This window comes from Hipposideros armiger, unplaced genomic scaffold (assembly GCF_001890085.2).
Source record: "Hipposideros armiger isolate ML-2016 unplaced genomic scaffold, ASM189008v1 scaffold_605, whole genome shotgun sequence".
Classification (NCBI taxonomy): Eukaryota; Metazoa; Chordata; class Mammalia; order Chiroptera; family Hipposideridae; genus Hipposideros; species Hipposideros armiger.
In genome coordinates, this window is record NW_017731955.1 from 142245 (window position 1) to 160478 (window position 18234).

At 35.8% G+C, this 18234-nt stretch overlaps 1 protein-coding gene across 4 annotated transcripts in view; it reads right to left on the reverse strand.

Moving 5' to 3' along the window:
• Positions 1-4237: 4237 nt before the first annotated feature.
• The window catches only part of STIL (STIL centriolar assembly protein), a 62601-nt gene continuing 48604 nt past the window's right edge, over positions 4238-18234 (reverse strand). For 3 of the 4 annotated variants that reach the window (XM_019624748.1, XM_019624747.1, XM_019624750.1), the window contains 4 exons: positions 16029-16257; positions 14591-14804; positions 12568-12818; positions 4238-5758 (listed from right to left, as the gene is read on the reverse strand). In XM_019624748.1, coding sequence (XP_019480293.1) covers positions 4969-5758; positions 12568-12818; positions 14591-14804; positions 16029-16257 — 1484 coding nt within the window. In that variant the 3' untranslated portion in view covers positions 4238-4968. The remainder of the gene's footprint in view (positions 5759-12567; positions 12819-14590; positions 14805-16028; positions 16258-18234) is intronic. The other variant, XM_019624749.1, reaches the window with a different exon arrangement.

Consider the following 18234-nt stretch of genomic DNA (forward strand, 5'->3'; position numbering starts at 1 on the left):
AAAAAAAAAAAGACATCTCAGTTCATCTAGGAGGCTAAGACAGGTTCTGCCCTTGAGTAATATCTAGAAAATAAGGCACAGAAAATCTTTTGTTCCTCTAATTTCCTGGAGCCTTTGTAGGTTACCACCATGAAAATCACTGAAGTGAACCCATTAACATTGACATACTTGTAGATAGCCAGGGTTGCCTACTTCAGGACTCGTGGGTAAAAAAAAAAAGTTTCTGGTCTCAGCTAAAGGGCAAGGGGAGTCCTTCTTGGGGGAAAATACACAGCAGGGGAGCTTGGAGGACAGTGTATTTCAAGACAGCACTGACTGTAGTATTCAAAATCATTCATTCAGCTCAAGATCTGATTCTTGTAGGACGCTCTTCTTGAATTCCTCAAGCCTGAGAACTTATATTTCTCAATGGCTTAAGAACTTGAGCTCTGGAGTTATACTTGAGCAGGAATCTCTGTAGTAACTTACTTGGGTACGTTACTTCCCTAAGGCTGTTCCTCATCTATGAGAATGACAATCGCCAGCTGGATTCAGCCAGGAGGCTTAAATGAACTAGTGCAAGTGAAGTGCTCTGCGCAGCGTCCTATGAGCATGTGGTGAGTCCTAAAAAGATGGAAGCTATTATGATTACACTGCTGTGGTTCCTTACAGTCTGGATCACTCGTTTTAGCTTTTCATCATATACTGTTGTGTGACTGTTTCCAGGGTGTATGTGTTTGCCCTACTCTTTACAGCTGGCAAAGGGCAAGGCTTATGTCTAACATGTCTACATCCACGTCTGTGAGGCTGTAGCACAGGCAAAGCGAGGCAGAGGACAAGTGAGCATGCCAGCAAGGGGCTCAGAGGCTGAGGGAGGGGACGTTTGGTGAGGGAGAAGGGTGCCAATTGGCTAGGACCAGGCTAATTTTTCCCAGAAGCTAGATAATAGAAGTTCCACTGTTTTTCCTTATTCCATTTGAAGTAGCACCCACATGGCAATTAAGTTTGCAAACTTGCCATCGTGTACTTACATTGGCAACACTGTACAAGAGCTCAGTAAGTTTTCATAACCTTGTATATCAGTGTGTCACAGCTGTGTTTGTGTCGACGTGTGGCAGTGTCTTGCTGAGTGGTGTTTATTATTGTTGTATGCTTTGTGTGCCATCACTAGAATGTGTGAGCTTGAATTAGAGCAACGAACAAACATTAAATTTCTTGTAAAACTTGGCAAGAGTGGAAGTGAATTCAGGGACATGTTAGTCCAAGTTTATGGAGATAATGCCATGAAGAAAACGGCAGTCTACAAATGGATTAAACGTTTTTCTAAGGGGAGAGAATGTGTCACTGATGAAGAGACATCAGGGCGGCCAGTATCGAGCAACGAAAACATTGCAAAAATGTCGAATTGTGCATCAAAATTGTTGGCTGACTGTGAGAAGCACAGCAGACCGAATAAACATCGATAGAGAAACAGGAAAATCTTAACTGAAAATCTTAGCATGAGAAAGGTGTGTGCTAAAATGGTCCTGAAGGAGCTGAGCTCACCAATGAACAAAAGCAAAGGAGAGTCACAGTTTGCCAAGACCTTTTGGAGAGGCAAGACGATGTTTTGGGCCTTGTTATCACTGGTGATGAAACATGGGTGTAGCAATACGACCCTGAAACAAGGCGTCAAAGTTCACAATGGAAATCAGTCAATTCTCCATGACCAAAAAAGTTCTGTCAGTCCAAATCATGAGTCAAAACAACATTGCTAACCTTTTTTTGATACCAGAGGGATTATTCATTATGAATTTGTACCAACTAGACAAAGAGTTAACCAAGTTTACTATTTGGAAGTGCTGAAAAGGCTGCATGAAAAAGTTAAGACAAAAACAACCTGAATTTTTCACCAACAATTCATGGCTCTTGAATCACAACAATGCACCATCTCACATGGCACTGTCTGTGAGGGAGTTTTTAGCCAGTAAACAAATAACTGTATTGGAACACCCTCCCTACTCACCTGATCTGACCCCAGTGACTTCTTTCTTTACTTGAAGATAAAAGAAATATGGAAAGGAAGACATTTTGATAAAATTCAGGACATCAAGGGTAATACGACGACAGCTCTGATGGCCATTCTAGGGAGTTCCAAAATTGCTTTGAAGGGTGGACTAGGCTCTGGTGTTGGTGCACAGCTTCCCAAAGGGAGTACTCCGAAGGTGACCATAGTGATATTCAGCAATGAGGTATGTAGCACTGTTTCTAGGATGAGTTCGCGAACTTAATTGTCAGACCTTGTAAACAGTATGTCAGGGGACTGGGTGAAAAATTCAGATGTCACTCGAGAGGCAATAAAAAAATCTCCAGTCTTTTAATCCAATTTTCCCAGTACTAATGCTTTTTCCAAACATGTCTAAAAGCTATCATAGCAACTAATTTGCCAAATAACTTCTCATAGTAAAATACTCTTCTTTGAGAACTTTCTAGAGTAGGTTTCAGTAATGGTCTCTCTTTTCTGGACATGTATTTAGTAGGAAAAACTTGTTCAAATTATCTGCAGTCTAAATTCAGTCTCCAAAACCGCTTAACCGTTTTATCACAGGTGATAGTAACAGAAGTGATGGAATTAGATTTTGCCTAAAAAGCCTCAGGTTGTTTTTGTTGTTCAGAGAGCTTGTCTGGTGTGAAAATTACAGGGTTCCCAGTGATAATGGTATAGGTAATGAGGCTGTCAGTTAATTCACTAAATTCTGTTTTTTCAGTAATGCGTAACACAAGTTCTATCTACACTCGCTTCTGGGAGAAACACTGAGGGCTCAAGTTAAACAGAACACACTTGAAGTGGCTTTGACAATTCTGTTAAAAATTTACACCAATGAAATGTGTAAGTGGACTTTTATGCTATTTATTAAAATAACTAACCCCTCAAACAATGCCTATGGAAACAAAGGGAAATATAATCATCATCCTTGCCATTTACTCATCTCAATTATAACCTGAAAGAGCAATGCTGCAGGGAAAAATGCACAGATGGGTCCCTGGCTCCATGGGGAACAGCAGAGAGCCACCATGTTACTATACTCGGGCTTGCTAGCTATAAATTGTTTTATGAGATTATCACCTCAGAAAGCCCCAGCTGGGTTGGAAAGTATTTAGAGATCCAAAGTCCATTTCTTTCCAGTTTATATATGAAACTTTGATGTAAGCCAATGACATCTTAATTGAACTTCAGCAGAACTTTCTCATGTGAATGAGGATTTTTTTCATTTATATTGAGAAATAACAATTTAAAACTTAATATCTAAGAATCTAAGGTGGAGGAAAATGGGAAGCAACTATTGATACACTCAACAATTTGAGATGCATTCCATTTATATTAACATCCTCATTGTTAAATTAAGAATTTTATGGGTCCGGCCGAGTGGCTCAGTTGATTACAAGCTTGCCCGTGAGCTTGGAGCAACAGGTCGCTGGTTCGATTCCCACATGGGCCAGTGACGATGTGCCCTGAGCTGAGCTGCCACTGAGCAGCCAACAGGTGGCAGGATGGCTCAGCTGGTGAGAGCACATGCTCCTAACAAGGCTGCCGGCTTGAATGGTGGGCTACATCCACCCACAACTAAAGACTGAACTCGGCACCTTGAGCTGAGCAGTACAACTGGACTTGGAGCTGAGCTTGCTGTGCCCTCCACAACTAAGATCGAAGGACAACAACTTGGCTGTTCCCCTTCCCCAATAAAACCTTAAAAAAAAAAGAAAGCAAACTATTCCATTACGAGGAATGTGGAAACTTTCGTTAAAAAAAAAGTATTTTTACATTCTCAAAATGACAAAAATTCCAGTGATACACAACAGACCATTGGTTTTTAGGGGTTAGGGTTGGAGGGAGGGTAGCATTAGAGAGTTTCTTAGTGATGGAACACGCATGCTGACTGTGGTGGTGGTCATGCAAAATAAGTGATAAAACTTCATAGAGCTATACACTGAAAAGTAAATAAATGTGTGTGTAGAAACTTGTGAAGCCTGAAAGGTCTGTGGTTTAGTTACTAATATTGTACCCAACGTCAACTTCTTGGTTTTGATAATTTACTGTCATTATGTAAGATATTAATTATTATTGGGGGTCGCTGGGTGAAGAGTATACCTGAACTCTGTACTATTTTTGAAACTTTCTGTACTATTTTTGAAACTTTCTGGGAGTCTAAAAAGTTGGGGTTTTTTTCATTGAAAAAGGATAAGTGATAGCAGAGAACAAAGGAAACCAGTCAATCTAGACATTTTAATTAAATTTAATAGACATTGTAGTTCTATTAAAAAATTAAAACATTTGAAAAACTCACAAAGTTTACAAAACACACTCATATCCAATGTTCTTATTCTGTGATAGTGCTATATGCTGAAAACGTTACACTAACATCAACCCACCCGAATGCAAAAGTTTTACTTCCACAGAATTTAACAAATATGCATCTTAAGAAGACATACACACTCCTTGTATAAAAGATCTTAAATTATTAAAAAAAATAAAACTTTCCCCTTAAATTCAATAAGGGTTGACTTAGCCAATTTAGTCAGGGTCATGATAACTTTATGTTCTTTTAGGTGATCCTGGGTAGATGCAGAGATGCAACATGCTAGGAAAACAGACTTACTTTTCAAAATGTACAGTATAAAGAGCAGTTCAGATTCCGTGCTGGATAGTGTCTGTTTACCTAAATTTGTTCAAATAACTGATCTCAGGGTTTATTTTTTTAAAAAAAGGTTTCAGTGACACTGAACAGCTCTACTGAAACAAAGAGAACTTAACTTAGCCCTCCTCCTACTAGCCAGCCATTTCATAAACAATCAGGTCACTTGTTCAGCTCTTTGCAATCAGCTGCTACCAAGAAACAGGGTGACCCCTAGAATGATTAGGAATCCCAAAACTACCGAAAGCTCTGGCTTCTCCGAGTACCTTCAGAAGACACCCTGTCCTCCTATCAAGAGGGCAGGGAGTTAAAGGGTTTAAAATAATTTTGGCAACTGTCTGAGATGCTTTACATCTAAGAAGGTGCCTACGGAATTCATACTATTCATTTGCTTTGAAGTTTCAGAAGGTTTCAAACTTTCAGGAAAAACTGGAGGGTCCCTTTCATTTTCTTTTTCAGGGTGTTGGGTAAATTCTGACTTTCCAGTTCGGAGTTTCATTGCAGGACTTGGTTTTAGGTTCGTTAATAAGAATGTTGGGTTTTCATTCAACCGCTGTGTTGGTTTTGACCGCACAACTTCATTTGTAATATTTCTTAATACGGACGAATCTGTGTGGGTGCCCACGGATTCACAGTTATAATAATTAATTATTTTGCAGGCACCCCTGGACGGCTCCTTCTGACAATCAGGTTGTTCGGGGATGGATGTGAGGTTTTGATTTAGTAAATGTTCACTCTTGTCATCTGAGTTGTTCAAAGGCTCCTCTTCATCTTCACTATTGTCACTGCTTTGTATGAGTCCATATCTCTTCATATATTTTTTGGTTGCAAGTGACATGTTGTTTGGTGAAATTAAACTAAGCCCCACTGTGCTTCTGTCTGTATTTATATGTAGAAGGCTAAAAGATGAGTCACAGTTATTTTGGTTTGATCGAGTGAGAGACAGTTGTGACAGCTGATTTTCATTTAAATATTTCAGAGCTATAGCATTTGCCTCCATGCTCAAATCCACACCATTGGGGCTTAAGCCACTCATGCCAACATTAGCAAATGACATGTAGTTTAATCCAGAGATCACTGCTTCAGGGCTGATGCATGCCAACACACTGAAAGACACAATGGAGTAGGCCATCATTTATCTTATTTTTAAATACAAAATAGTGTTATTCTAAATGTGTTCCAGTCTATGAAAGTAACAAAAGGTTTTCGGCTTTAAGCCTCATGGTGCTTTTTTATCTGAGTGCTCAGACATTTAAGTCTTGATAATCCAGATATATTCAAGGGATAAATATGATAACCTAGACGATAATCCATGAATTCACAGGCTGAAAGTGAAACACAAATTAATATTCCTAAATTTATAAATCAGTCATGTTTTTAAGACAAAATACAAGGTCACAAAATGTAAAAGTCATTCAATATTGGTAAAGTAAAACAAAAATAAAATCAAACAGAAAACGCATTTGATAATATAACAATACAAGCTTTGGTGAGTAGGTTGGAATATTAAATTGCTCACAGTTGAAGAGATTTTATTTGTAATGAATGAAAAACATGAACCAGTCTCTGGATATGGACTACTGTGTATATACACTGATTTTCTTTCATTAGATTATCAACTCGCTTTGGCTGGCATTACTAATCTCAACTAATTGAATTGCCTTTCCCTTTATATCATATATGCAATAACAGTTGCTAATTTTTATGGATGCCATATCTTTGCCAGGCACTCTGCTAAACATTCACTATCTCATTTAATCCTCACAGAAACCTTTCTCAGGGAGGTCACCCCTATCAAATATTTCAACTTAATTCTCCACTTCAATACTTCACATTTCCCTTCCCCTATTTTTCTGTTTTCTTCTTACCACTTATAGCTATCTATATATTTAACTTATATTCCTTATTTATTGTCTAGCTCCCTCATGAAAGCCCACGAGGGCAGACTTTTTATCTGTTTCTTTCCCCCAATGCAGTATCCCTGGTGGCTGAAACAGTGCCTGGCACACAGTAGTCACTCAATAAATATTTACCGAATGAATAAAAGAAGTAGGTACTATTATTATATTTATTTTACAGTTCAGAAAACTGAATAGAGATTTTTAAACTAATTTTCTTATGTTGAACAGCTAGTAAATTGGCAAGCTGAGATCAGGTCTGCCTTACTCTCTGGGGCTCTATAACCCTTGTTTCACTACACTATTTTCAGCAACTTATATTTTGCCATCAGAGTTTTTCTGTTCCCTAAAAATCAGAGTCCTTTGTGCACTGTGTGTTGTAGTGAACTGTATATTCTAGTAAAAAATATGCTATGACTTTCCACATCATCCAATAAAAAAATTCAGCTATTTTATAAGTGTCAGACACTGTCTGCATCCTCACCCTCACAAAATCCAAATAACTATCAGGTATTTTCATTCTCATCATTAATATTCCCCGAAAAAAGTGATGTCATCACCAAACAATGGGACAGCAAGCTCAATAATGCTGGTCTTGATAAGGAATTCTTCCTTAACCTTCTTTGGTACCTAATGCTTTGGAGACTGTCTTAATAAGATGGAAGAGATACTACCAATTTATCTAGATATTATTAGTTTATGATAGATTATGGTGATAATATCTTCTGAATATACAGTCTTTTTCTGCTTTCTTTCTTTATTTCTTCAAAAGTAAAAAGCAGTTTGCACATTAAATCAGAAAACTTGTACATACTAAAAAATATATAATATCTATAAATAATATTAATGTAAATAATTTGAAAAAGCAAATAACTTCTAATCCAAAATATTAAATATTTAGAAAAAGTAGGTCTAATTTAAATTAGATCTTCTTTTATAGATTGGTTCAAGGATCATATAAATCCACGAAGCAGTCAATGTCAGTTTAGAAGGTTCTTCAAGTTTCATTGTCTAACACAGTTTCAATTTGGGAGTTGGGGGAATCATCATTGCTTTGAAAACAAAACAAATCAATAATACTCAGAACCAATGTACAGAAACATTAGGGTAAGATGAAAAGCAAAAGGAGGCCATTCCACCAATTAAATCCTAAAAGCCTTGAATTGACCACAAATACACAATTTTAGAATCTCATTATATGTGCAGTCACAAAGGGATAATGTGAGTTCATTTATGTCTAAGTATGAAAATCACATGCCAACAATTAAAATCACATGCTCAAAAATCATTCCAATTTAAAGATGAACACCAAGCTTAACTTACAGTCTTGGTTGAATCTCAATTAGTTATCTCGTATTTATCCTACACAGGGTTTTCAACTAATAAGTAGAGAGCAAGAAAGCAACAGAGAGACTGCTTAAGATGTTTTGAATTCAAAAGGTCACTCCAATTGGGACTCTGCCTGTAGAGGCTGTAGCAAGACCTCAAACCCAAATCTCCAACTTCCCTACAATTTCTAGGTATGTCTGGGACCGTTTCATTGCTTTCCTGCTTTTGGACTCTGTTAATCCCTGCAGTGTTCTGTAACAGGAAAGCAGAAAGGAAATCTTCCTCCCCCTGCCTCAGGTACTCTTCTGGTAGGATAATCGGCTCCTGGAGTCCAGAACTGGAACTGGATATAGATAGAATGTCAAAGGATAGCTGGTTTACAGGACTAGAGGAACAGTATGGATCATGAGGATTATAAAGATTATGATACATGTTAAAAGATAACAATACAAGGCCATAAATACTGACAATAAATATTAAAGGTATTAAAAATAAAGTATTCATTGTAAACTTCAGTGATGACATTTTGGAGAAATAGTTTCAATGCAGTTTCATTTTTAATCACTATAATATACAGAACCCATTAATAATCAATGGAATATAAATTAAAAATAATTTATTTTGGATCTAAATTAGCACAGATCTTTTAAAAAGGCAATTTTAATGTAGGGTAATTATAGAATGAAAACATTGCTAATGTTAGATACCTCTCCTATGTATTTTCATAGCACATATCAGAATATATTATAATTGACTGTTTATTTGTGCATCTTGCTCATTAAACTGTAAGCTCTATGAGGGCAAAGATTTCTTTACCAGGTTATTTTGGATACCATGATCTCTCTCATAGCTGGCTCATAGTAGAAGCTCTATACGTATTTATTGAAGTAAAATGAGTGAAAGTATTGGTGAAATAGTAATACATATATTGGGTTGTTGGAAAAGTCATGATGCATTTTTGCAACGAAAAACATATAAAAAAATACGTCATGATTTTTCTGACAACCCAATAGTTGGCAGGGATGTAAAACCTTACTTTTTCAGAAAGCAATGGAGCAACAGCTTTAAATTTTCCTACCATTTTGAATTAGACTTTCCATTTTTGAGACTCTAAGGAAATAATCTTAATGCTAAAAGACGCAATCTTTGCAAAAAGATGTTCATCATAGAAACATTTAGAATAATAAGACATCAGAACCGACTTGACAAGATCTTTTTGTTCTGACAAGGGAAGGGTTAGGTAAACAAATGCTATGCTCCACTTAATGGATTATATGAGGTGTGACCAAAAAATTCAGTGAAAGTTTAAATTAAAAAAAAAATTTATTAAGACACACTGCCATTAATCTCCCTCACAATACTCCCTCTCATTTCGAACACACTTATCCCATCATTTTTGCCACTTTCTGAAGCAGTTCTGGAAGCCCTCTTTCATGAGGGTCTTTAGTTGTGCTGTCACGGCTGCCTCAATGTCCTGAATCGATTCAAAACGTTTATGGCCATTTTGACTTTATGGAAGAGCCAGAAGTCATACGGTGCTAGGTCCAATGAATAAGGTGGATGAGGACACACCATAATGCTTTTGACAGAAATTGCAGTATACCAGAAGCGATGTGTGACACAGAGTCTTTCCATTGTGATCACAAAATATGGTGAATGCTGCTGCCGAGTGCCATCCGTTGGATGCACAAAGGGCACATCGAACCTTAGTGTGTGACAAGTTTCAACTTGTTTGGTGCAGTCAGTCGGGTGTGAGCTACGGTTGAGAGAAGGTGTGTTTTAAAGTGCCGTTAATCATCCTCCATCATGACAATGCTCTGTGTCATACAACATTTTCCGTATATGGCAATTTCTGTCAAATATAAACATGGTGTGTCCTCATTCACCTTATTCATTAGATCTGGCACCGTGTGACTTCTGGCTCTTCCCCAAAGTCAAAATGATTCAGGACACTGAGGAAGCCACGACAGCGCAACTGAAGACACTCACAAAAGAGAACTTCCAGAACTGCTTCAGAAAATGGCAAGAATGATGGGATAAGTGTGTTCGAAGCAATAGGGAGTATTATGAGGGGGATTAACAGCAATGTGTCTTTTACTGTAATAATTTTTTTAAATTTAAACATTCATCATATTGTTTGATTACACCTCGTATATCCCAATTAAAAATGATGCTCAGAAAGGGTTACAACAACTTGGAAAACATGCTTATTTCCCAATGTAAAGCCAAAAAAAAAACTTTTTTTGGGGGGTATGTACAGCATGATCAAAACACAAAGCAGGACTGATACACGACCATCAGACCCCACTAAAAAATTAAACAAGCAGTAAGCAGTACAGCAAAACAGTCAAACCCCCTTCCCCCAAGCAAACAAACAAACAAAACTATGAACTTTGGGGTTAGAAAAGATAGGTTTAAATTCACAGGTGTGGGGCCTTGGGCAAATTGGTACTTAATTTCCTCATCTATAAAACAAGAATAACGGTAGTACCTACCACACAGATTATTTTAAGGATTAAATGAAATGATGCTGCATAAAACTTTGGCATCATTCCTGACACATTATGAGCACTCAGTAAATGGTTGCTGCTAAAATTATTTTAGGAAAAAAAAATAACAGGAAATACAAAAGCAAAATATTAATAATTCAGTTTGTTGCAAATACAGGTTTTTTTGGGTCTATTTTTCCAAAGTTTCCAAAATAGGCCTGTATTTCTTTGACAATGGAAACAAAACAAATACCAGACTCTATTTCCAGAGTTCTACAATATTTTATGTAAGAATTTATACTATATAATAAAACCTTAAAAATATTTTTTTCATATCAAGATATAGCTATGCTATTGTGAAAAGTTTGCCAGCTTACTTTTATGGAAATACTTGATTCAACATATTGCTTTAAACTGAAAACAATTGTTTTTCATACCTGTTTTCACTTCCTTCAGAAAATTATCTTATATGAAACTAAAATCCTACCTATGAATGCGTATCTATGAATTTTTCAACTCACAGAAATAATCGAATTTTAAAAATGGGTATAGCCCACAATATTAAATGAATATTTAATAATGTTATGCAAAGAAAAATAATACTGTATACAAAGTAAAACTGCAACTGTTTGCTAAAAAGCTGATTTTCTTTGGGTCTTATCAGATCAGGTGACATTGTCTTCATTTTTAAAAATTCCAATCCTTAGCATGTATTATTTTTATAGTATAAATTTATAACATAAATTCTTACTTAAATTAAGAGGAAAACAATCTTGATTAAAACAATTTGACTATCTCACACTGATACACCAGAAAGTCTTTACTTTCTATTTCATTCCAGGCATTTAAAAAATGAATCAAGTTCATTATACACAAAAATGTGTTAATTTCAATGTTTCACACTAGAGACATTAAAATAGGGTGGTCACTGTGAAGAAATACATTACTAAAAACTATTCCCCAAAGGCAGCCATACAAAAATTTAAGGGTCCCACATAGATAGCAGGATGATCTGTGCATTTCAACAGACACTATATAGCCTCTATCTCACAGTATTGAAATCTAACCTTCAAAAACACTAGCCTTACTCTCCTACACTGTTGGGAGGAATACAAACCGGTACAGCTATTTTGGTGGGCAAGGCAACATCCACCAAAATCTTACATGCATATATCCTTCGATCTTGCCCACTTGTGGGAAATTATCATGCCAAAATACTTGTGCAAGTACCTGTAGAATGATGTTCACTTGGCATTGTTTGAGGTAAGAAATAAGAGATTCTGCCTAAAAGGTCATTAATAGAGGACTGGGGTTCACTATATTATAGTACATGGGTATAATAGAATATTATGCAGCTGTTTAAATGCATGACAAAGATCTGCATATTCCTATAAAGTAAGCTATAAAGCAAAAAAACCCCAAATCACAACACTTACACACATATTTGAATATAATCGAACATTTCTAGAAGAATACAAAGGAAATGAGAAGTAACCTTGGAGAAGTCAGACTGAGGAGTTTGGGGTGTAGGGAGTTTTGAATTTTATCTGATATTCTAGTGTATTATTTGATACTTTTTAAAAATCATGAGACCGTATTACTTTTGTAACTAGAAAACAGCAATAAAAATAATTAACAGGCTAACCTTAATAATATATTTTCCAGATTTTATCCTCTTTAAAAGCAAGTGTGTGCTAAAGTCATCCTGATGAAGAGGAATCTGAACAGAACATGGCCAGTTAAAAATGGTGAGCAATAAGTAAGGTTCATGTAACGATTACTCTTCAAAACACATTCCTAGAAAAAGGAATGTTTTTGCCTTTTAGATGGCACAACTGCATAACTGTACATCCAGGAGCTGAGCTGCACAGACACGATCACCTCCAGGAAGACTTTCCAGACACCAGGAATGAATAAAAGCTCATTTCTCTTTCCCCAAGACTCCCAGAGAATTTCACTGGCATCTTTACCCAGGAGACATTGCACAATATCTCTCTAATTACTTATGTATATAACCCGCTCTCCTACCAAAATGAAGACTCTAAAGGGTAGAGATGATTTCTTATTCATCATAAATTTAGCAGGCCCTGAATAAATGATAAATCAATTGAACTGAGTGGCAAGCTTATACTTTTTCTCATGAGACTGCTGCAATACATCTAAAATGTATTCATCTTTTAAAACAAATTTTAAAGTTACCTGGCATGATCCACTTTATGTGCATTTTTCTTCACTTTAGTGGGAGAATCAATTTTTACTCCAAGGCTTCTTAGTTGCTTAAGGGTTGCATTAAGAACACAGTCTTTGTCCACTGGTCCTGAATCATGCTTTTTTTTCTTTGTATGGTAAACATTTTGGGTTCTGGTGCATTCATGGCTGATAATTACTGCTTTGGTAGATGGTTGCTCAGTTTCTTTAGAGGAGTTATTTAATAGGTGGTTCACTTGACCCTGATGAAAAGAAAAAGGACATACTTTTAAAATCACTATGCAACAACATGGATGGACCTAGAGGGTATTATTATGCTAAGTGAAATAAGTCAGACTGAAAGACAAATACCACATGATCTCATATGAAAATCTAAAGAACAAAATAAACAAACAAACAAAACAAAACAGAGCAAACTGATGGTTGCCCGTGGGGAGGGAGGTTGGAGAGCTGGGTGAAAAAAGGTGAAGGGATGAAGAAACACAAACTGGTAGTTACAAAATATTGGGTTGTCAGAAAAGTCATGCCGCATTTTTGCAACGAAAAACATAGAAAAAATACGTCATGACTTTTCCAACAACCAAAAGTTACAGGGATAAGTACAGCCTAGAGTATATAGTCAATACTGTTGCAACAACTGTATATAGTGCCAGATGGATAGACTAACCTAGGGGATCACTGCATAAATTATATAAATGTCTAACCTCTATGTTGTACATCTGAAACTAATATAAAATAATATTAAATGTCAACTGTAGCTGAAAAAAAAATTTAAAAAAAAAGGAAAAATTTTAAAAAAAGGAAAAATTAGTATTAAGAAACAAAAATGTAAATAGCATAAGGGAAAAGCAAAATAGTATCTTGCTTATTCTACAAATTATCAAGTACATTTGCAAGTATGAAGTTTTTATAAACAGTTCATCCTAATTATTTCATCAGACCTTAGAGAAACTTAGAATGTTAGAATGTTTGTTTAGAACTTGTTAATTTTAAAACCAACAGATTTAAAATCATCTGAGTAATATTTTCAAGTGTTTTTAAGAATTTATAGTAAATTCTTTATAAACAAAAGTTTTAAAGCATGTTTTCATTTGAAAATGGTAATATTTCAGTTGTATACGTAGATCTTTATTACTTTCAGAATTTGACTCCTTTCTTTTTTCACTTTGAATGAGAATGACCTTTGATACTATCTCTGCCTTCTTGACATTAAAGCATGTTTCATTCCCTGAGCACCCAGTTGCTTGTACCAGTCTAGGATCTAGCAGGCAAATAAAAAATACGTGTTCACTGATGAATACTTAGTGCCCTATGAAGTATGTTTAATTAGCCTTCAATTTTAAATGAAGAAATCAAATGTTCCAAAGTCTACAATTTGAATGAAATAGACAGTGAGGGTTTCCAACCTTGAAGTCCCAGATCACATTCTTAACTTTTCTAAGACAACTATTTTCTCCAACCAGAATTATCCCTTTTTATTCTGTGCTACCTTTGCTTACAGCACTTCTCAGTCTGGTATCCATGTGTTATTTCCCCTAGGTTCTCAAGTGCAGAGACTGTCATATTCATCTTTATATTATCCACTTTACTTAGTTCACTTAGACAAAGCTAAGTAGTCAATAAAAATCTGCTTCCCTGAATTGAAATCAGTAAATATTATCATAAATATCCTATGTCTTTCCAATGTTCAAACTTCCTGCAGCCTCTTGCTTGTTTTTTATGGTATTAACTTTAGTTTGAATTTGGCACAATATCAACACTTATATTTTAAAAATATGGTGCTTTGCTTCCTGGCCATCTAAGTACCTGATAATTGGCATGCTTATAGTAAATTACTGAATTTAGGTTATCATAATTTAAGAAAAGCTAAAAGAAATAAATGATACATCATTAATTTGCATACAATCTTCTTATATCAAGGTCCCTATCAATTTAAAGATAGGAAAGGCTTAACTAGTATACCCTAGACTAAATAACCATCCCACAAAAGATGAAATGCTTTACATTTTCTTACCAATAAATCCTGGTATATTTTCTGGTTATCTGATGGTTGATGAGGCAAGGGTTGCAATACTTGCTCGACTTTTGGTTCCCCTGATGTTACAGAGTTGTTACTAGCACCCTCTGTTGGTCCATGCTGTAAGCACATGCTTACATTCTCTGCCAGCGGGGAATTCGGAAAGAGCACAGGCATGTCAGGTTCTTCTCTCATAACCGGAGAAGAGCTGCTTGAAAGGATATATGTAATGTAAATGTCAGGTATCAAGGTACCTTTAACTTTTCTAAGGTATATTTAACTTAGAATATTTGAAGTGCAGTAATGTTGGAAGAAAGGGGTAAGGCTCAAGCAGATTCTGGTTTGTATTTTCAGCTCTTAAGTGATGAGCATCTCATCTTGATAGGCTGCATATAAGCTGGATCATGATACCTTTTCGAGTTATGTTATTTATAATATATTCAGACAACTGTCTTTGAAAATTGGAAAACAGCCTGTTGATTTCTCCTGAACTTGGTACAAAAGAAATTTTTAGAGTACCTAAAAATTCTAAATATATTATTTGTTCGCTTCAAGTTTTAAAATATACATGTAGTTAAGATCTTTGTCAAATGAGAGTTCCTAAGTTGCCATTTCTAGTCACATTATATACTTTGTGAAGTTTCTTTTCTTCTCTATGCTTTTATGTATTTTTCAAATTTTATACAATGAACATTTATTATTTTCAAAATTAGAATATATATTTTAAAAATAACTATAAAAACAATATGTAAAAACATTTCTTGTAAGAACAGTAATCTGTGGCTATTGTAGAAAACAGAGAAAAGTTATAATAAATTTAGCTAGCAGAAATTTTGTTACTACTATGGCCCATTATGATAGGCCAGGCACTGCTTCAAGTGCATCATCTTACATATTCCTGGCCAGAAAGACCTAGGAGAGAGAAACCACATATTATCCCTATTTGACAGGTGAAAAAAATGAGCCACAGGTGTTAGGTAACTGCTCAAAGTTATACTAAGAATAAAGAAAATAAAAGTCACAGGTAATTTAATACCTAGAGATAACTACTGTTAACATTATTGAGGATTTCCATCTATGCTTTTTTCTATAGATATGTATTTTCTCTGAAATCTGTACCATATTATAGTTTGGGACGCCGCTTTTTAAACCCTAATATTCTATCATGAGTACCTTCCTTCCATTAAATATTCTTAAAAACAAGTTTTAATCTTTATACAATATTTTTAAATAAGAAAAAGGGGTGTAGGATTGGAATCAGAAGATTGGTATGAAGTCAAGGCTTTTCAAATATAGTCACATACATACAGAAATAAATGTAGATGTATATGTATGCCTGGGTTAGTATGCACATATGAGTTAGAACACCAAAACAGTATTACAATTTCAAAAGAAAAAAAGAAGTAGGATGAATATTCAATCAAAGAGATCTTACTTGGATACTGAAAGTGGCTGACTGAATTCTTCCACAGCGATGTTGCTGTCTTCAAAACTGGGAATATCAACTGCTTTTAATGAAGATGCACTACCTGGAGGACTTGTGACTTCATTATTAATATTAACAGAAAAATTCATGTCCTCACTGGAAAGCTTGGTATCATCTTGCTTCAGCTGAGATTCAGCCTCTTGATCATCACCTGCTGCATTCCAAAACAAGCTGGCACCTGGAGGTTAAATGTTTTAACAAATACTAAAACAGATATTCCACTATCAAACTAATTCAGACAAACCATTAAGACTAGCTATATTATCTGAACACAATTACCTAGAAATGATTTCAGATTATATTTCCTCAGAAATGTCACAAAGAGGTAGGTGGAAGGTGAAAAGATAGAAAACCGGGGTACAAAGAGAGAGGGGATATTCTGGGCCCCAATTCTTCAAGAGGTGTGGCTCTCAAATAATGTGTTTCACATATTAAGGTTCTGAATACAATTTGGTGTTTGGGTATGTGTGTTGAAAACTACTGTTCAAAAAAATCAGGAGAAAATATATAAAATATAAATCCCTAGGCTCTGTCTTTGATCCTTAAATATAATATTTATGAGGCTATATTAGGAATGTATCAGATATATGCAGAAGGTATGATCAAAATATACAGTGAATGTTTAAATTTAAAAAATTTATTACAGTAAAATACACATTGCCATTAAACCCCTCAAAATACTCCCTCTCGCTTTGAAAACACTTATTTTATCATTCTTGTCACTTTCTGAAGCAGTTCTGAAAGTCCTCTTTCATGAGTGTCTTTAGGTGCACTGTCATGGCTGCCTTGACAGCCTGAATCAATTCAAAACGTTTACCTTTCACGGTCATTCTGACTTTGGGGAAGAGTCAGAAGTGCACGGTGCCAGATCCGGTGAATAAGATGGATGAGGGTGCACTGTAATGTTTTTATTTGACAGAAATTGCCGTACCAGAAGTGATGTGTGACATGGAGCCTTTCTGTTGTGATTAAAAGATACAGTAAATGCTGTTGCCAAGTGCCACTCAATGGAAAGGCAGGGATCTTCAATACTGGAAGCAGCGTATCAAATCTTAGTAACAGTGTGTGACAAGTTTCAACTTGTTCAGTCAGGTGTGAGCTATGGTTGAGAGATGCTTTTTTGTTTTTTCTAGTTTCAGGTGTACAAAACAATGTAATATTTGACATTTATACCCCTCACTAAGTGATAACCACCTGCCCCCAATCTACTACCCCTCTGACATCCTATATAGCTGTTACAGTTCCACTGACTCTATTCCTTATGCTGTACTCCACATCCTGTGACTATATACACATATATATATACACACATATATGTGTATATATATATATATATATATATATACACACATACACACACACATATAATTACAGTTGAGATTCATTATTATTCAGCTTCAGCTTCAGGTGTACACTGCAGTGGTCAGGTATCTACACCATCCATGAAGTGGTCTACCTTATAAGCAAGTGTCCATCTGATACCCTACAAAATCTTTACAACATTATTGATTATATTCCCCAAACTGTCTTTCGTATCCCTGTGGCAATTCTCTGGTTACCAATTTATGCTGTCTAATCCCCTCACCTTCTCCCTCATACCCACCCCCCTCCCATCTAGCAACTCTCAGGCTTTTTCTCTATGTCTCTGAGACTGTTTCTGATTAGTTTCTTCATTTATTCTATTCTTTAGATTCCACATATAGTGAGATCATATAGTATTTGTCTCTCTCAGTCTGACTTATTTCACTTAGCATAATGTTCTCTAGGTTCATCCATATCGTTGCAAATGGTAAGATTTCATTCTGAGAGGTGTGTTTTAAAGCGTGCCATAAATCACCCTCCATCATGACAACGTTCCATGTCACACATCGCTTCTGGTATATGGCAACTTCTGTCAAATAAACATTACCGTGTGTCCTCATCTACCTTATTCAGTGGATCTGTCACCCATGCGACTTCTGGCTCTTCCCCAAAGTCAAAATGATTCAGGACATCGAGGCAGCCATGACAGCGCAACTAAAGACACTCACGAAACAGGGCTTCCAGAACTGCTTCAGAAAGTGGCAAGAACAACAGGGTGTGTTCAATGTGATGAGGAATATTTTGAGGGGGATTAATGGCAATGTGTCTTTTACTGTAATAAATGTTTTTTTGT